At 55.8% G+C, this 16,414-nt stretch overlaps 1 protein-coding gene across 1 annotated transcript; it reads left to right on the top strand.

Annotated features, from left to right (window-relative positions):
* Positions 1 to 60: 60 nt before the first annotated feature.
* MAP4K1 (mitogen-activated protein kinase kinase kinase kinase 1) lies at positions 61 to 16,398 on the top strand. Its single transcript, XM_047712422.1, has 31 exons — positions 61 to 1,175; positions 1,346 to 1,403; positions 1,517 to 1,607; positions 2,322 to 2,386; positions 3,897 to 3,952; positions 4,056 to 4,103; positions 4,275 to 4,317; positions 4,413 to 4,485; positions 4,844 to 4,975; positions 5,378 to 5,440; positions 5,537 to 5,618; positions 6,046 to 6,162; positions 6,399 to 6,477; positions 6,987 to 7,045; positions 7,123 to 7,166; positions 7,247 to 7,291; positions 7,966 to 8,008; positions 8,418 to 8,580; positions 8,672 to 8,754; positions 9,128 to 9,212; positions 10,180 to 10,256; positions 10,347 to 10,407; positions 11,367 to 11,475; positions 11,559 to 11,617; positions 11,809 to 11,912; positions 12,460 to 12,634; positions 12,910 to 12,972; positions 13,160 to 13,249; positions 13,333 to 13,403; positions 14,053 to 14,108; positions 16,220 to 16,398. Exons 1-31 carry the CDS (start codon positions 1,077 to 1,079, stop codon positions 16,287 to 16,289), a joined length of 2,463 nt encoding a protein of 820 aa, XP_047568378.1. The 5' UTR covers positions 61 to 1,076; the 3' UTR covers positions 16,290 to 16,398.
* The last annotated feature ends 16 nt before the right edge of the window (positions 16,399 to 16,414 follow it).

Genomic DNA, 16,414 nt, shown 5'->3' with positions numbered 1-16,414 from the left:
ACGCAGGCGCCGGCTCGGGGCGAGGAGGCGGGGCGAAGCTTTTCCCGGGCCTCGCGTACCGTGTCCTAGCACCTCGGGGACGTGTGTGCGAACTCCGCGGCTGGGAGACCCCCCCCCCACCAGCGTGGGGGCTTCGTGTTGCGCGCGGTCGTGAACTCACAAAACCGTGCTGGGGAGCGCGCAGTATCCCTTAACTTGGGCCTGGCCAGATTCCTTAGGGAAGTGTCCTTTGAGGTCCCCTTTGCCCCAGGCCTCGGCTTCTGAAGCAGGATCCTGAGCTCTGGGGTCCTCGTCCCCACACTCCTCCCCAACCCCAGGGCTAGGGACCCGTAAGGTTGTGATGCTCTATCCGGCACGGGCGGGCTGGGCTGAAGGGCTCCGGGACCCTGCTTGCTGGCGCTCAGCCCCCTCCAGTCTTGGGGGAGAAGGCGAGTGCCCTTCTGCACACTTTAGACGCGAATGCACAGCATGTGGTATATCCGTGGAGGTATGTGCACACACATAGCACGTGTGCACACGGGTATCCAGTCGTGTGCGCGTCTACTGGTCTGGCACAGTGGGTACATTGGTGGGTACGGCCAAGTGTATGTATGTATCTAGGGAACGGGCATGTCCAGGGCATGGGCACTCCTGGGCAGGCCTATCATCCATCTCCGGACGGCGGCCAAACCCTCAAACACTCAGCAGAGTTTCAACTGTGGTTTTTAGCCACCGCCCAGGACGCGGTAGGGGGTGCCAGGGCAGGCCCTTCTCCCTCCTCCCCCCAGATCACAAGATAGTTTGCATCTGGTTTACATTCTGCCCTGGGCCCTGGAGGTGGAAGAGGGGGGTCCCCTGGGTCCCAAGGCAAGCTCCCCCTCACAGGCTCTCAGGGCCCAGGGGACAGGGGGTGGAGCCGGCAGCACAGCCCTGTGCTGGGGCAGGAAGCGAGAGTGGGGAGGGGGGAGGCCACAGCCGGTGGAGGCGAGGCAAGGCGGGTGCAGGGTGCAGGACGTGTGGGGAGGGAGGGAGGTGCCACACTCGAGCCCTGAGGCCCTGCTGGCCCCTGGGCGCAGGCCCAGCTCCAGCTCCCAGGGATGGACCTCGTGGATCCCGACATCTTTAACAGGGACCCCCGGGATCATTATGACCTGCTGCAGCGGCTGGGTGGCGGCACCTATGGAGAAGTCTTCAAGGTGAGGACACCCCTCCTTCTCCATCACCCTCAGACCAGCGAGCCCTGGGGATGAGGCCCAAGAGGGGAAGGGGATGAGAGAGGATCCCAGTCCTTGGCTGGGGCTCAGGGATGCTGAGTTGGAACTCAGGCGAATGGAGCCTGCCTGACTGCCAACTTCCCCTTCACAAGGCTCGAGACAAGGTGACGGGGGACCTGGTGGCAGTGAAGATGGTGAAGATGGAGCCTGGTGAGGACACGGGCGCTCCCTCCCCAACCCTGACCCCTCCTCTTGGGACACCGGGATGCCTCCCCCATAGGCCCTCCCTGCAGCGGCCTTTTCTTTCCTGTTCCTCCATACAGACGACGATGTTTCCACACTTCAGAAGGAAATCCTCATCTTGAAAACTTGCCGGCATGCCAACATCGTGGCCTACCATGGGAGTTATCTCTGGTGATGAGCCTCAAACCTGCCCTGGGGCCATGCCTCGCCCCCAGCCCAGAACCCGCATTCCTGACCTCCAGTCCTGGACTCCCATTTTAAACTCGAAGTTTAAACTGGCTCCCCCCCAGTCTGAAGTCCCCCTTTTCTGACCAGAGTGTTCTCTGATGCAATCTGCAGTCCAGGACTCCTGTTTCTGAGCAGGGATCCCCAAAAGCAATCCCTTCATAGTAACCGAACCTGAAAGCAAGTCCCCTAAAACTAATTTTTCATCATCCTGCCGTTCAGGCCCCCCAGTTCCATTCTCTGCTCCCCTAATTCCCTAAATCCCCAGACCCCTAAATTAATATCCCAGATACCCCAGTAATAATCGCTGTCCCCCCAGACCTGATACCCTGGGTCCCTTTGTCCCCCTGAACCGCCCCCAACTTGGAAGATATCTGGCCTTTCTTCTGGGTTACCATCCGTTAGCAGAGTTAGGAGTCCTACTGGGTTGAGTCAAAAGACCTGGGTTTTGGTCCAGTTGACCCCGAACATTCATTTCCTCTCTGAGCCTCAACTTACCCACCTATAAAACGGAAGTGGAATGATCTCTCTTTGGTGGACAAGGAGAGGTGGATGACCGCTGTCACATTAAAGTTCTTGTTGAGGTGGAATGAGACAGACAGTGAGCCAGGGTTCACCCACCAGTGACGACTGTTGTTCTTACTACTCTTGAAATTAAAGGCTTCAGAAGTTCTGGATATGCATGGAATTCTGTGGGGCTGGTTCTCTCCAGGACATCTACCAAGGTGAGAGGACGGGCAAGGGGGATCCGCAGCACCCCCTCCTCTGCCCCTCCAATCTCTCTGGGGTTGTGTCTTCTGGGACGTTCTTTCTGGTCCACATTTCCTGCGAGGAGCCCCGATCTGGGCACAGGCCTACCCTGGTTGGTTCTGGGAATACTATGGTGACCAAGTGGGCCCTGGGCCCTTCCCTTTAGCACTTGACAGTCTAGCCCTAATCTCTGCATGCAGTCATGCCCTCTGTTTTCCTCTCCCATCTTCCTCTGTTGGCATTTTCTCACTAAGGTGTCCGTTCAGTGTTTGAGTATTTCTGCATTTTTTGGCCCATAGCTGGGTCCACATTTTCATTGACTGAGTGAATGAATTCCTGACTCTCTTTTCTTCTCTCTCTCTCTCTCTCAGCCTGCTTCTTGCTCTTTTGGAAAATTTGAGGATGGGGATGGGATGGGCCTCTGATCACCTCTCCAGTTTTCACGGCCACCTCTGTCTTTGGCCTCCTCTCTCTCTCCGTGAACCCAAGATCTCAAATGTCAGACAAAGAAGAAATTCCACATTAGGTCACCGGGGGGAAACTGAGGCCCTCAGAGAGGAAGTGGTTCACCCAGCTGGTCTAGCAGACCTGGTCTCTGACTCCTTCTGTCTGTTGTGTATCATTCTCTCTCCACCTCTGTGTCTCTCTGTTTCTCAGCCTTTCTTCATGTTTTTGGGTCTCAGTTTGAATCTGTTCCCGTTTCTCTGTCTTTCTGTTTCTCTGTCATTATCTGTGTGTGTGTGTGTCGGTATCCATATTCCTCTGCCTTTTCTTATTTTGCAAACTCCCATCACCCCCTGCTCAGAACACTCCCCGCAAAGAGAAGCCCAACCTCCCCAGGGTGACCCCCACCTACACCCAAGCTGCCAGACTCACCTCCAACCCCTTTTCTCCTCCACCCCCACTCTGCTCCACCCACTTTGCTGCTTTCTGAACCCATGGGGCCCTCTCCGCCACTGGGCCTTTGCACTAGCTCTTCTGGTCCCCTCTGAGCTGGACTGATCACATCTTCACCCTGCCACCTTCTCAGAGTAGACTTCACCGACCACCCGGTAAAATGTCATACCCCCTTCCCACACATATTTCCTGTTATTCTTTTTCACTTTAGTTTTCTTCTTGCTATTTATTAGCATCTTGGGGGCTGTGCTGTAGTTATGTTGTTTACAGTCCGTGGCCCCGACTGGAATGTTCTCTCCACACAGGCAGGGATCTCTGTGTCTTTTGTCCACAGCTGTCTCCCCAGTGCCCACCACAGTGCCTGGCACCCAGTGGACACCATAAATATCTGTTGAATGAATCTATCTCCCTCTGGCCTTTGGTTCCCTGTGTTGGTCGCTGACTGTCCCTCCATCTCCTCCTCCCACTTGTCTCATCTGTTCCCCCCTCCCCATGTGGCACCCTCTCAGCCAGTGTGGGTGGGGACTGGAGTCTCCCGGGACCAGCTCTCCTGGTTCCCACCCAAAGCCACTGGTGTGACCTTTGCAGTGACAGGCCCCCTGTCAGAGCTCCAGATTAGCTATGTCTGCCGGGAAGTGCTCCAGGTGAGGAGAGAACAGGTGGGCCGGGGTGGGGCAGGGACCTCCTGCCTCCTCCCTGCTCCAGCCCCTGGGCACTCACAGCCCCACTGTCCATCCCTCTTCCCAGGGACTTGCCTATCTGCACTCACAGAAGAAGATACACCGGGACATCAAGGTGGTCTTGGGGCAGAAAAGTGGCCTTGGTGGTTGGGGTGGGGGGCGCCCAGGAGACTAAGTGGTGTTTGAGGACTCAGGGTGGTGTGGAGCTGTGGGGCCAGGGGCTGGAGGCAGCGTTGGGCTGGGGGGGGTGTCTCTGACAGCCTCTCATTTCCCCCTCTCTCCCCAGGGAGCCAACATCCTCATCAATGATGCTGGGGAGGTCAGACTGGGTGAGTGTGGTGGGTGGCGCTGGGGAGGAGGACTGACTGGGGGCCAAGGGAATAGGGCACCCCAGGTCACTATGTCTCTTTCTCTTGACCTCCAGCTGACTTTGGTATCTCGGCCCAGATTGGGGCCACGCTGGCTCGACGCCTCTCTTTCATTGGGACACCCTACTGGTGAGGGATGCCTGGTGGGCAGCTGATGGTGCAATGGGGGGCGGTGGCTGTCCCCACCTGGGTCACTGGGAATCTCTTTCCCGGCTCCTTTCCCTGCCTTTATCTTTCCCTGTTGAACGTTCTTACTTTTTGGCTCTCTCTTGAGTTTTTTTTTTTTGCCTAGGTTCTCTTCATGTTGATGTTTCTTCTCATTCCTCTATCTCTGTCTCTGTCTCAACCTCCCTGTGTCTGTCTTTATTCCTATCTCTCCCTTCATCTTGACATTTCTGGTTCTCTCTGTGCACCATTTTCCTTTCTCTGTCTCTCTTCTGCCCCCATACCCACGTGTCACCCCTGGCTGAGGGTCTCTGCCCCCCAGGATGGCTCCAGAAGTGGCGGCCGTGGCCCTGAAGGGGGGATACAATGAGCTGTGTGACATCTGGTCCCTGGGCATCACAGCCATCGAACTAGCCGAGCTGCAGCCACCGCTGTTTGACGTGCACCCCCTCAGGTAGCCAGGCCTGGTCGGTACCCCCAGTAACCCCCAACCCTGACCCTGATCACCACCACCCCACCTACAGGAGACACCCCTTCCTCACAGCTCACTCTGAGAACCCCAAGGATCATCTCAACCCAGAAAGCCTTTTCTTCACCCCTCCACAGCAGGAAACCCCCGCCCCTGATTGCAGGGACTCCCTATCTGAAGGCTCCCATCATAGGTGCTGTAGCTGTCATGTGACAGAGTCCCCCAGAAGTGGCATCCCAGTGCACTGTAAAACCTGAACCCCATTCTGGTTTTGTCCCTTGTTTTGCTCTCTGCTGACGTCAGTGCTATGGGGGACTCCTTGAGCCATGAGGTCTGACCCCCTCCCCACTGGGGTCTGAACACCGTGTTCTCTCCTTACTTTTCTAGAGTTCTTTTCCTCATGACAAAGAGTGGCTACCAGCCCCCCAGGCTAAAAGAAAAAGGCAAATGGTAGGACATGGGATAGGGAGGGCAGAGCCAGGATTGAGGGTCTGATGGGAGAGTTTCTGGTCCCCTCACCCCAGAACTTGGCTTCTTCCTCCCAAGGTCGGCTGCCTTCCACAACTTTGTCAAAGTCACCCTCACTAAGAACCCCAAGAAACGGCCCGGCGCCACCAAGATGCTCAGTGTAAACCACCCCTCTCTTCCCTGAAGAGCCCTTCTTAAACTTACCCCCAGAATTCCCCCAGGACCTCCCCAAGATTCTCCAAATTGTACCCCAGGCCTTTTGCCAAGATATCCTGAGTTGTTAAAACTCACATATTCTCCATGGTCTTCAGACCCATTCCTGGGTCTACTCTGGAATTCCCAGGGAAGCCCAGTCCCCTCGAAGACGCCTCTGGAATTCTCCATTTGCCCCTGCTGGGAATTTTAGATTCTTCTAATCCCTTCCAACCCCGTAAAAGTCCCCAGTCTCAGTTCCCCCAGAGTTCCCTGTCTTCCCTGTCAGTTGGCACCTTCCCCACTAGATTCCCTTAGACCGGTTCTCAGGCCCCTGTCCCAGCCTCTCCCTGACACCAGCCCTCTGTCTGCTGACCCCCTCCTCTCCTCTCTAGCATCAGCTGGTGTCCCAGCCCAGGCTAAATAGAGGCCTGATCCTAGATCTTCTTGACAAACTGAGGAATCCAGGGAAGGGGGCCCCCGTGGTTGAGATTGAAGATGAGGAGCCTGAGGTAAGGGCACCCTTGGCCAACAAAGATGGAACCTCCCGGACTTTGCTCAGGCTGCGTCCCTTGCCTGGAGCACCTTCCTGCTGCCTCTCTCCAAGGGAAAAAGCAGAGGATGGAGGCAGGGTTTGGTGCAGGGCTGAGGGCACAGAGGGGTATGGGAGAGCCAGAGGCTCCCAGCTGGGCCCACAGGGCGGTAGGGATGCCAGAGGGCTGTGGCCCTGAGCTGCCCCTCTGCCCAGGTGCCCCCTGCTGTCCCTCGGCGGATCCGGTCCACCCACCGGGCCAGCTCTCTAGGGATCCCAGATGCTGACTGCTGTCGTGAGTAGAGAATCCTGAAGCTTGGGGACCTGTGACCCTATAATAGATCTAAGACCACCCCCCCCACCCTGTGATTCTGCCAGAGACCCTCAGTACTGTCTGATCTCATGACTGACCCCGGAGACCTTTGTCACTTCCACACAGACCCTCAGAGACTCTCATCACTCTTGGACCCTGCAAGAGACTCTAGAAAACCTCATCACTGCCTGACCTACAAAATTACTGCAGAGACCCCATAATTTTGTGACCTGCAGGCAGACCCCATGAGTCTTCCCATAACACCAGGACCCTCAAAGAGCCCTCTGAAATCTCTCTCACAATACCCAAATGAACCCTGAAAATAAACGCTCTATAACTTTGAGCCCCCACCTCCCTGGTCCCAAACCCTGATCCCCTCCTTGGAAACCAAGACCCTTCCCCCTATGATAGCTCCAGTCCTAAGATCTTGACCCCGAAGCGCCCCCCCGCCATTTTCGTCTCCTCAGCTCACTGTACCTCCCCCCTTCCAGGGCGGCACATGGAGTTCCGGAAGCTCAGAGCAATGGAGTCCAGACCCATAGCCCACACGGTGAGAGGTCTCCCCTTGCCCTCACCTCGGACGCCCTCCCCTCCCCCTAGGCACCGCTGACCCTTGACTGTCCACAGGCCCACTTACAGCCCCCTGGAGACTTCAGGAGCAGCAGCCCAAGGTCAGGGACCCTCAGTGTGGAGGGGAGGGGGCTGGGACATGTGGGGGAAGCACCTGAGGGTCATGCCTGTCACTTCTCAGGAGGCAGCTGTCAGAGTCCGACGATGACTACGATGACGTGGACATGTAAGAGAGGCCTGGCCTCGCCCCACCAGCCCTCACCCGCCCCATCCTCCTATAGCCGCTGTCTCCCTTCCATCCCAACCCTGACCTCAGCCCCTGCTGGCCTTCCGCCACTCATCCCCAGACACCTGACTAGACCCTTAATACTGTCTCCCCCGGTACCCCCTGATACTCCTTCACCTCCTCTCTGGCCCGGCTCCCACTCTACCCCCCGCAAGCCAACCCCTGGCGCCACCCCAGCTGAGCCCTGGACCCTCCACTGCGGCTGGGGCCCCCCAGCTCCCCGATGCTGCTCAGATGCCAGCCTGAACCCTCAGAGCCCAGCCTTCCTCGGCCTCTTCCCCGCCCTGGGAACTTGCCCCACACCAGACCACCGACCGAGGAGGGAAACAGTCAGCCCTGCCCCCGCCCATCCCTTCTGCACATCTCCGTTGCAGTGGGCTCATGGGCGGTGCCCAGCCCCTCAGCTCCCATGATCAGCATCGCAAAATTCCGGCTGGAGGCACTGGCCACACTTGCCATCTGGCATTACCGAGCCTCTGAGGGCTCTAATCCTCAGCTCCAGCCCAGACCCAGTCAGCCCCGGCCCCCTGACCTCAGCCCTCCAGTCGCACACCACCCCCAGTCCTTGTTACCGACAACTCCCCCCACCAACTCACCCCATCTTTGTGTTCCAGCCCCACCCCTGCAGAGGCCACACCTCCTCCCCTGCCTCCCAAGGTAAGGCCCTGGGCCCACTGGAGCTGGGTACTGGGCACCAGGGTCCTTAGATGCTGGGATACTGCGCCCTCTATGGCTGGAGTCTGGGAGACTGGATCCTGAGCACACTGGGATCTGGAAGTAGCATCCTTGAACCCGGGGGTGGGATTCAAAGTATTTAGCCAGATGGGCACCGGTCCTGGGAGCCCCCAGCACAAAGCGCTTCGGCATTAAGCCTTTAACTGCTGCCGTGTGTTGGTGGTGGGTGGGGGTGGGGACAGAGGTCAGGGCTGATGCCTGGGACAGGAGTAGGACACTGGGAGGAGGGTGAGCCACAACCAACGGCCAACATTAGTTCTGGAGGAGGCAGGGCACCCTCTCTTGGGGATCTCCTCATGTCCCTTCACCCATTCCTCCTCAATCTCCATAGCCCAAGTTCCGTTCTCCATCAGACGAGGGGCCCGGGGGCACCGGGGATGACGGACAGCTGAGCCCGGGGGTGCTGGTCCGCTGTGCCAGTGGGCCTCCCCCCCGAACCCCTCACCTTGGGCCTCCCCTGGCCACCCGCAGCCCCCACCTAACTGCCCATTCAGGTAATGGGCAGGCTGGGGCAGGAGGTGGGCAGGGGTGTGTGGGGGGCTAGGGGGGCCTTTGGGGGCTGATTTTCCCCCCACCCTGTCTCAGAACCCTCACTCTGGAACCCAACGCCCCCGGAGCCTGATCAGCCCCCATTGTTACCGCCGAAGAAGGAAAAAATGAAGAGAAGGGTGAGCCGGGCTGTACCGAGGATTCACAACCCCTGGATGGGGCTGGGATGCCTGAGGGTGGGCAGAGTGATAATGATGGGAGGTGAGACTCGGTGAGCCCGGCCTCGGGGGTGACACTGACCTCATGTCCTTGTGTGGTGTCAACCTTCACAGATGTAGGTAGGGATCCCAGAGAAAGGCGTTGTCCCCCATTTCACAGATGGGGAAACAGAGGCAGAGAGGGATGCATAGCTTGCAGAGGTGATAAAGCTTTGGGGAGACAGAGGTGGGATTTGCGTGCTGGTTGTCTTGGGTCAGAGTCTTAACCACTGCACCTTCCTGTCCCTTCCCTCCTTTTGCTGGATCTGCTGCTCTGCTCCCGGGGCCTGCCTAGGGATGTGCCCTTCTGGTGAAGTTGTTCAATGGTTGCCCGCTCCGCATCCACAGCACAGCCGCCTGGACACATCCCTCCACCAAGGGTGGGCTCTCAGAGGGGGGTGGGGAGGGGCCTTAAGGGAGGCACTGAGGCAGGAGGAACAGGGGAGGGGCAGAGCTGAGGCAGAACCAAAGACCTGGGTTACAGTTGGGGTTTGCGGATCAGAGATAGGTAGAGTGAAGTGATTTGAGGGTGAAAACTAGGAAAATAAGAGTTTAGGGGCCAGGAACGTCAGAGAGAACAGAAAGGTCCGAGTTTGGGGTCTAAGATGGGGCACAGTTGGACCCCATTAACCTCAGTGAGAGGTTAATGGTAGGTTGGGGATCCACATTTTGGGGTTCGGGAGTTTGGGGGACGGGAACACAAAAAGGGAAGAGTGTGGGGATGAAGAGACATGGTCAGTGAGGGGTCAATGTTAAAGAAACAGCATTTGGGGCACCTGATTGGCTCCATCAGTAGAGCAGGCGGCCCTTGATCTCAGGGTTGTAAGTTTGAGCCCTATGTTGGGTGTAGAGATTACTTAAAAATAAAATCTTAAAAAAATTGCTAAAACTCATTAAAGAAAACACAGCATTAGAATTTGAGGGAGGCACATTGGACAAAGAAAAAGCCACCTTTCAGATGGCCGGAGTTTGAGAATCAGTGTTGAGACAAATTAGCAGTTGGGGACCAGAACTGGGAAGACAGAAGGACCGAACTCAGAGGACTATTTGGGGAAGCATGACTAATGTTGGGGTCAAAAGTGAGGAGGTGGGGGTCAGGATTTGCAGGATGTATGTATGGGCCCAAGCATGAGAGGTAGGTGAGAATGAGACCAGCTCAGGGGACTGGGTTAGGGTTTGAGTTCACATTTGGGGAAACAGAGGCTGGGAGTGTCAGTATGGGGGTAAGAGAGAACTGAGGGTCAGGGCTGGGGGACAGACTGCCAGTATTTGGGGTCAGACAGGTGGGGGTTGGGGAGGCCCCCCAGGGTGAGGTAGGTCCCAGTGGCCTTGTGTCTGTCCCCACAGACCAGCACCTGCTCCTGGGGGCAGAGGAAGGCATTTTCATCTTGAACCGGAATGATCAGGAGGCCACACTGGAGATGGTGAGCACAGAACCGAGGGGCCAAGGGTAAGGGGCTGGAGTTGGGGGCTGCTGGGGTCTTATGGGGTCTTATCTCCTCCATTCTCTGCAGCTCTTTCCCAGCCGGACTACCTGGGTGTACTCCATCAATAATGTCCTCATGTCTCTCTCAGGTCTGGCTGTGGGTTGGGTGGGAGGAGGGGGGTTCAGAAGTTAAAGCGTTGAGAGTCAGGGGGTTGGGAGGTAGATGGACACAGCTGGAAAAAAAAAAAACAAACAAACATACGCTCCCCCTTCACAGAGCCCACAGTTAAAAATCCCAGCCACTTTTTCACTGGGGGACTTGCTCCTCGAGCCTCAGTTTCCCTACCTGTACAATGGGGTTCACAGTAGTCCCACCTCCAGTCAGTTTTGAGGTGAGCTCTACAGGGAGTCTTTACATTTCCTTCATGTTCAGATGCCAATTAGAACTTACTCCAGGGGCGCCTGGGTGGCTCAAAGGGTTAAGCCTCTGCCTTTGGCTCAGGTCATGACCTCAGGGTCCTAGGATCGAGCCCCAGGGTCGGGCTCTCTGCTCAGCGGGGAGCCTGTTCCCCCCCACCCCCCGCTGCCTGCTTGTGATCTCTCTGTGAAATACATAAATGAAATATAAAAAAAAAACACCTTTCTCCACTCTTTACTAAAATAGAGTAAGTGAGGAGTTAGAGGTTAAAATTTTGTGTTGTTTTAAAAACATTTTGTGTAAGAGAATTTCTAATCTATGAGGGAACGCCAAGCCAAAGAGGCTGCTTGATGACACCTTTAGGAGAATTTCTAGATCAATTACCTCTTAAACTGAGCAATGTGTGTCACTTCATCTGACTGGTTAAGTGTCCATAGGTTCACATGTGGCTCCAAGCTCAGGAGGAGAGGGAACATATTTAACTCATTAGTTGTTCACCGGAGCCCAGCGGGGTGCCTGGCCTAGGGTGCACATTTAAAATATGTCGAGCGAAAAAGGAATAAACAAAAATGCCTGAGACTTGGAGCCTTGGGAGTTTCAAAGGGATGGGGCCAAGCGAAGGGACAGGGACGGTGAGTGTCTGGTGACCTATAACAGCCTGCTTCCCCCCTACACACACCCACACTGCAGGAAAGACCCCCCACCTGTATTCGCATAGCATCCTGGGCCTGCTGGAACGGAAGGAGACCAGAGCGGGAAGCCCTATCGCTCACATTAGCCCCCATCGGCTATTGGCGAGGTACCAACCCCAGTGGCACCACAGACCCCTGGGATCCCCCTTTCCTGCCGTCCCTCTGCATTTACGCCTCCCTTCTTCTGCAGGAAGAACATGGTCTCCACCAAGATCCAGGACACCAAAGGGTGCCGAGCTTGCTGCGTGGGTGAGAGAGATCCCAGCTGGGTGGACATAAAGGGGGCGGGGCGGGGCGGGGGCGGGGCTTGGGCTGCATCTACCCGAGAGTTAAGACCAAGGCCGGCTGTCCAGAGTCCGGGGAGAGATGTGTGCCCTTTTCGGGGATTGGGGGGGGCGGGTAGAGGATTGACTCTAACCCATCCCTACCCACCTCCACAGCGGAGGGTGCGAGCTCGGGGGGCCCGTTCCTGTGCGGGGCATTGGAGACGTCTGTGGTCCTGCTTCAGTGGTACCAGCCCATGAACAAGTTCCTGCTGGTCCGGGTAGGGGGCCTGCAGAGGCTGGGGACTCTGTGAGGTTCGGTGGCTAGGGCCTCCCACTCGTTCTGCTTCTGCCTAGAGCTTCGAGAAGCCCCGCTTCCACCCGAGGCCCCGCCCACGTGCGGAAGGCGCAGGAGGCTCACCCTCCGGGGGGCTTCCTGACCCTTAAGCTCCGCCTCTCACCCACAGGCCCTGTGTTCATGCCCTCGGGTCTTCAAGGAGACCCCCCCCCCCCCAGATCCTTTGAGTCCAAGGAGACTTTGCTGCCTTTAGAGGTTGGCCCTCTAGGGGCCTTGCCTTTCTGTCATGAGGGCTGCACGACCCTAACAGAAGACACGCCAACTCTAAAGCCACATTTGTCCATTTCTAAGTTGGCACCACCTCACTCCTCTGGGCTCTCACCCCCTGAAGTTTCTAGACGGCGTCCCTCCAAACCGAGAGCCCAGGCAATCCTTGGGAAGCCCCCTGCGGACTCGCCCCCGAGGCTCCGCCCCTCGTAGGCCCCGCCCCGCGCCTCCTCTGAGCCCGCCCCTCCCTGTGCGCCCGGCAGCAGGTGCTGTTCCCGCTCCCGACTCCCCTTCCAGTGTTCGCGCTACTGACGGGGCCAGGCTCCGAGCTGCCCGCCGTCTGCATCGGCGTGAGCCCGGGGCAGCCGGCGAAGTCGGTGCTCTTCCACACCGTGCGCTTCGGCGCGCTCTCCTGCTGGCTGGGCGAGATGAGCACAGGTGAGTAGGGCGGGCTCGCTGGGAGCGGGGGTGCTGGGAGGGGTGGGCTGGGCGGCTGGGCGGTGCTTTAGCCCGGAGGTGTGGTTGAGAAAGGGGTTGAACCTGGGCGAGGGGAAGAGCGGTGGGTCTATGTAATGTACTGCTGGTGAGCGTGAGGACCAGCCTGGCCTCGTGATGGGCGGGAGTTAGCCTGGGGCTTGGGAATGGAGGGGGTGCCTAGCGGAGGAAGGCAGAACCCAGAGGAATGGGCTTTTTGAACTTCTCCTGTCAAATAGAGCACAGGGGACCGGTACAGGTGACCCAGGTAGAGGAAGACAAGGTGATGGTGTTGATGGACGGTAAGGAGCCTCCTCCCTCTCTTTCCTCCACTGTTCCTGGATCTCCACCTCGCAGACCCTGTGCTGCTGAACCCGTCTAGGCTTTGCCTGCCTCCTGCTTTGATTCTCAATGAATTTATTGTTCAGTCTCTCAGCAGTCCGCCCTTCCTAGCCTCGCTCTTAAAACCCGCTCTCTATCCTCTTCTAGGATCTCTGAAGTTGGTGACCCCGGAGGGAGCCCCAGTCCGGGGGCTTCGAACTCCAGAGATCCCCATGACTGAGGCAGTGGAAGCTGTGGGTAGGTGCAGGGATGGGAGGGCCCTGGGCTCCCAGTGGATGCTCAGTGACACCCAAGTGTAATGGGCTCTGCTTTCCTCCCAGCTATGGTCGGGGGTCGCCTCCAGGCCTTTTGGAAGCATGGAGTGCAGGTGTGGGCTCCAGGCTCAGACCAGGTAAGCGTCTCCATCTGAACGTTCCCATAACCCTGCCCCTCCCCTGCGGGTCTTCCAGTTCCCCAGATGGACCGGGAGGACTGAGTCAGGGTGTGGGGCTCTCAGGGGAAGCTCCCTCCCGTCTCAGGTCCTCTTCTATATACCCCAGGGTCTCTCGGGTCCAGAGCTCATTCCAGGCCACTGTGTGATCTTGTGCAAGAGATTCTGCTTCTCTCTGAGCCTCGGTCTCCCAGCTATAAAATGGGGCTCACTAGAGAGTTATGCGGGCGGTTAAAAGCATGAACAGACTGCCAGAGTTGGAATCCGGCTGGTTGACTTTAAGCAACTGACTTCACCTTCTCAGCTGGAAAATGGAATGAAAAATGGTACTTAGCTCATAGAACTATGTGTCAGATGCTGCCCCTGTATGTTTGTATTTTATTTCATCTTCTCGAGCACCCATCAGGAAGGTCCTATGATTTCCCAGGTTAGTAATCGAGGCACAGAGAGGTAAAGTAACTTGGTTGCGTGGATCACAGAGCTGGTGAATGGTGTTAGCAAGAATGATTATTTCTGGACCCAAGACTAGAAGTTCAGAGACACTCACCCCTGCATTCTCTTTGAGAGGGGAAGAGTCTTCTACATACTGACATATACACCTTTTCCCCAGCTGTTGCAGGAGCTGAGAGACCCCACTCTCACCTTCCGTCTGCTTGGCTCCCCCAGGTATGGACGTGGGGAAGGGGACACAGAACCTGGGAGGGGGGCCTCTAATGTGGACAGGTGTCTTGAGATGTCTCTAGCCACCTGTGTCTTTGGCCTGCACATTCTCTCTCCAGGTCTCCCTGCTTCTGTCTCTGCCGCTTATAGTCCACTCCCCGACAGCAGCCAAGGGGACATTTTTGTTTTTTAATTTTTATTTTCACTGTTTATCTTGGCAAAACTTTAGACTCAGAGAAGTTGCAAAAATAAATTTAAAAAATAGTTTTAAATCCTTGTATCCCCTTCCTTCATCCAGATTTCCCGGATGTTAACTTTTCGGTTGTTTTTGGAGGGGTTTTGTGTGTTTTTTATTTTTACCATGTTTGCTTGATCTTCCTCTTTCATATGTGTATAATTTTTTCTGACTGTTTGGGTGTGAAGGAGACATCCTAAGTCAAAGCAAAGACCTCCTCGTGCAGACCACAGTGCAGCTGCCTAAATGAGGGAACTAGCACAGGATAGCCCTACCTTCTAATCCACACACCCATTCAGGTCTCACCAGTTGCCCCAATGATGCTTTTTTTAAAGAAAGATTTTATGTATTTGAGAGCTAGTGAAGGAGAGAGAGCACGAGCAAGGTGAGGGCCAGAGGGAGAAGCAGACTCCCCACTGAGCGGGGAGCCCAACTCAGGGCTCCATCTCGGGACTCAGGGATGATGACCTGAGCCACCCAGGTGTCTCCCGATGATACTCTTTATAACCAAAAAATACTACCTTTTTTTCTGGATGATAGGCTGCAAGTAGGAGTCAGGTTTCTTTCCTCTTTAGCCTGGGACAATTCTTTGGGCTTTCTTTGTTTTTCAGGACCTTGATACTTTTGAAGAGTACAGGAAGGTTGTTTCCAGAATGTCCTTCAGTTGGGTTTGAGGTTTTCAGGCTAAGCATTTCGAGCAGGAATACTGCAGATGTGGTGGCGTGCCCTTCTCAGTGCATCCTATCACGAGGTCACGTCACTTTGTCCCATTACTGGACAATCTTTGAGCATTTGGGTAGGGTGGAGTCAGCCCGGTTTCTCCACTATAAAGTCACTTTTTGTATTAAAGTATCTTTTGGGGTGATTTTTTGAGAGGGTGTAAATATTACTGCTTCTCATCAGACTTTCACCTCCTGGTTTTAACATCTATTGGTTATTTCTGCCTGAATATATTATGAGGATAGTTACTAAATGGTGAATGTCTATTTCTGCACTTATTAGCTGGTATGCTACTGTGGGGCAATCTGTCCCTTCACCGCTGTGTGTGTGTGTGTGTATATTTCAGCACAGCCTTGTGGATTTCCATTTTATTCTGGGGGGGGGTTATAATCTATTACTATCATTATTTACTTCAAGGCACAAGACCTCCCACATTTAACCAGTGAGAGCCCCTTCAAGGATCTCTGGTGACCTTTTGACATGCCAAGAGGCCTTTTAAAATCTAAGTTCCATTGCGTCACCCTCCCCCCCCCCTTCCCCGTTTAAAACTCCTGTGGCCTCAAGATAAATACCCAGTCCTGGCCACAGCCCACAAGACTTTGACTTCTGCAGCCAAGTCCCAAGCTCTCTCCCACCTCAGAGCTTTTTTCCAGGTTGTTCTCTGCCCAGAACACCCTTCCCTGACCTTTCACCAAGTTCCCTCCTGAGCCTTTTTGAGGCTCCACCATTTATTCTTTTTCTTTTTTAAGATTTCATTTATTTATTTGAGAGAGAGAGAGAAGGAACAGTGGGGATGGGCAGAGGGAGAAAGAGAGAGAGAAGCAGACTCCCCGCTGAACAGGAAGCCCAATGCGGGGCTTGATCCCAGGACAGAGATCATGACCAGAGCTGAAGGCAGACGCCTAACTGAGCCACCCAGGAGCCCCTCCACCATCTTTGGGCCACCTTGGCTGACCCTTTGGGATAGGTTTCCATGGTGTTTTGCACTCATGTAATTCACTGGGTCATGGTGGTCTCCCCTTCTAGACTGGTCTCCTGTCCTCAAGGGCGGAGACCGTGGCTGTGGTAGCCCAGCACTGTGCTGGCAAACCGCTGTTGCTCCTTTGCAGATGAATGGATGAACAAATGAACGAATGAACTGACTTCTCTCCTCCTTCCCCAGGCCTGTGGTGGTGGAGACACGCCCAGCAGATGACCCCACTGCCCCCAGCAACCTCTACATCCAGGAATGAGTCCCTGGGGGCGGGGTATTGGGAACCACGCCCTGCGCCCCCATCCCCAATGGACACACTTAGTGGTTGTGACACCCACTTATCTCCCAATAAACATGGCTCCAGCCTCTGCTGTCATCGTGTTC

This window comes from Lutra lutra, chromosome 17 (assembly GCF_902655055.1).
Source record: "Lutra lutra chromosome 17, mLutLut1.2, whole genome shotgun sequence".
NCBI lineage: Eukaryota > Metazoa > Chordata > Mammalia > Carnivora > Mustelidae > Lutra > Lutra lutra.
The sequence above is the reverse complement of the archived record's forward strand: the minus strand, read 5'-3'. Positions and strand labels throughout refer to the sequence as shown.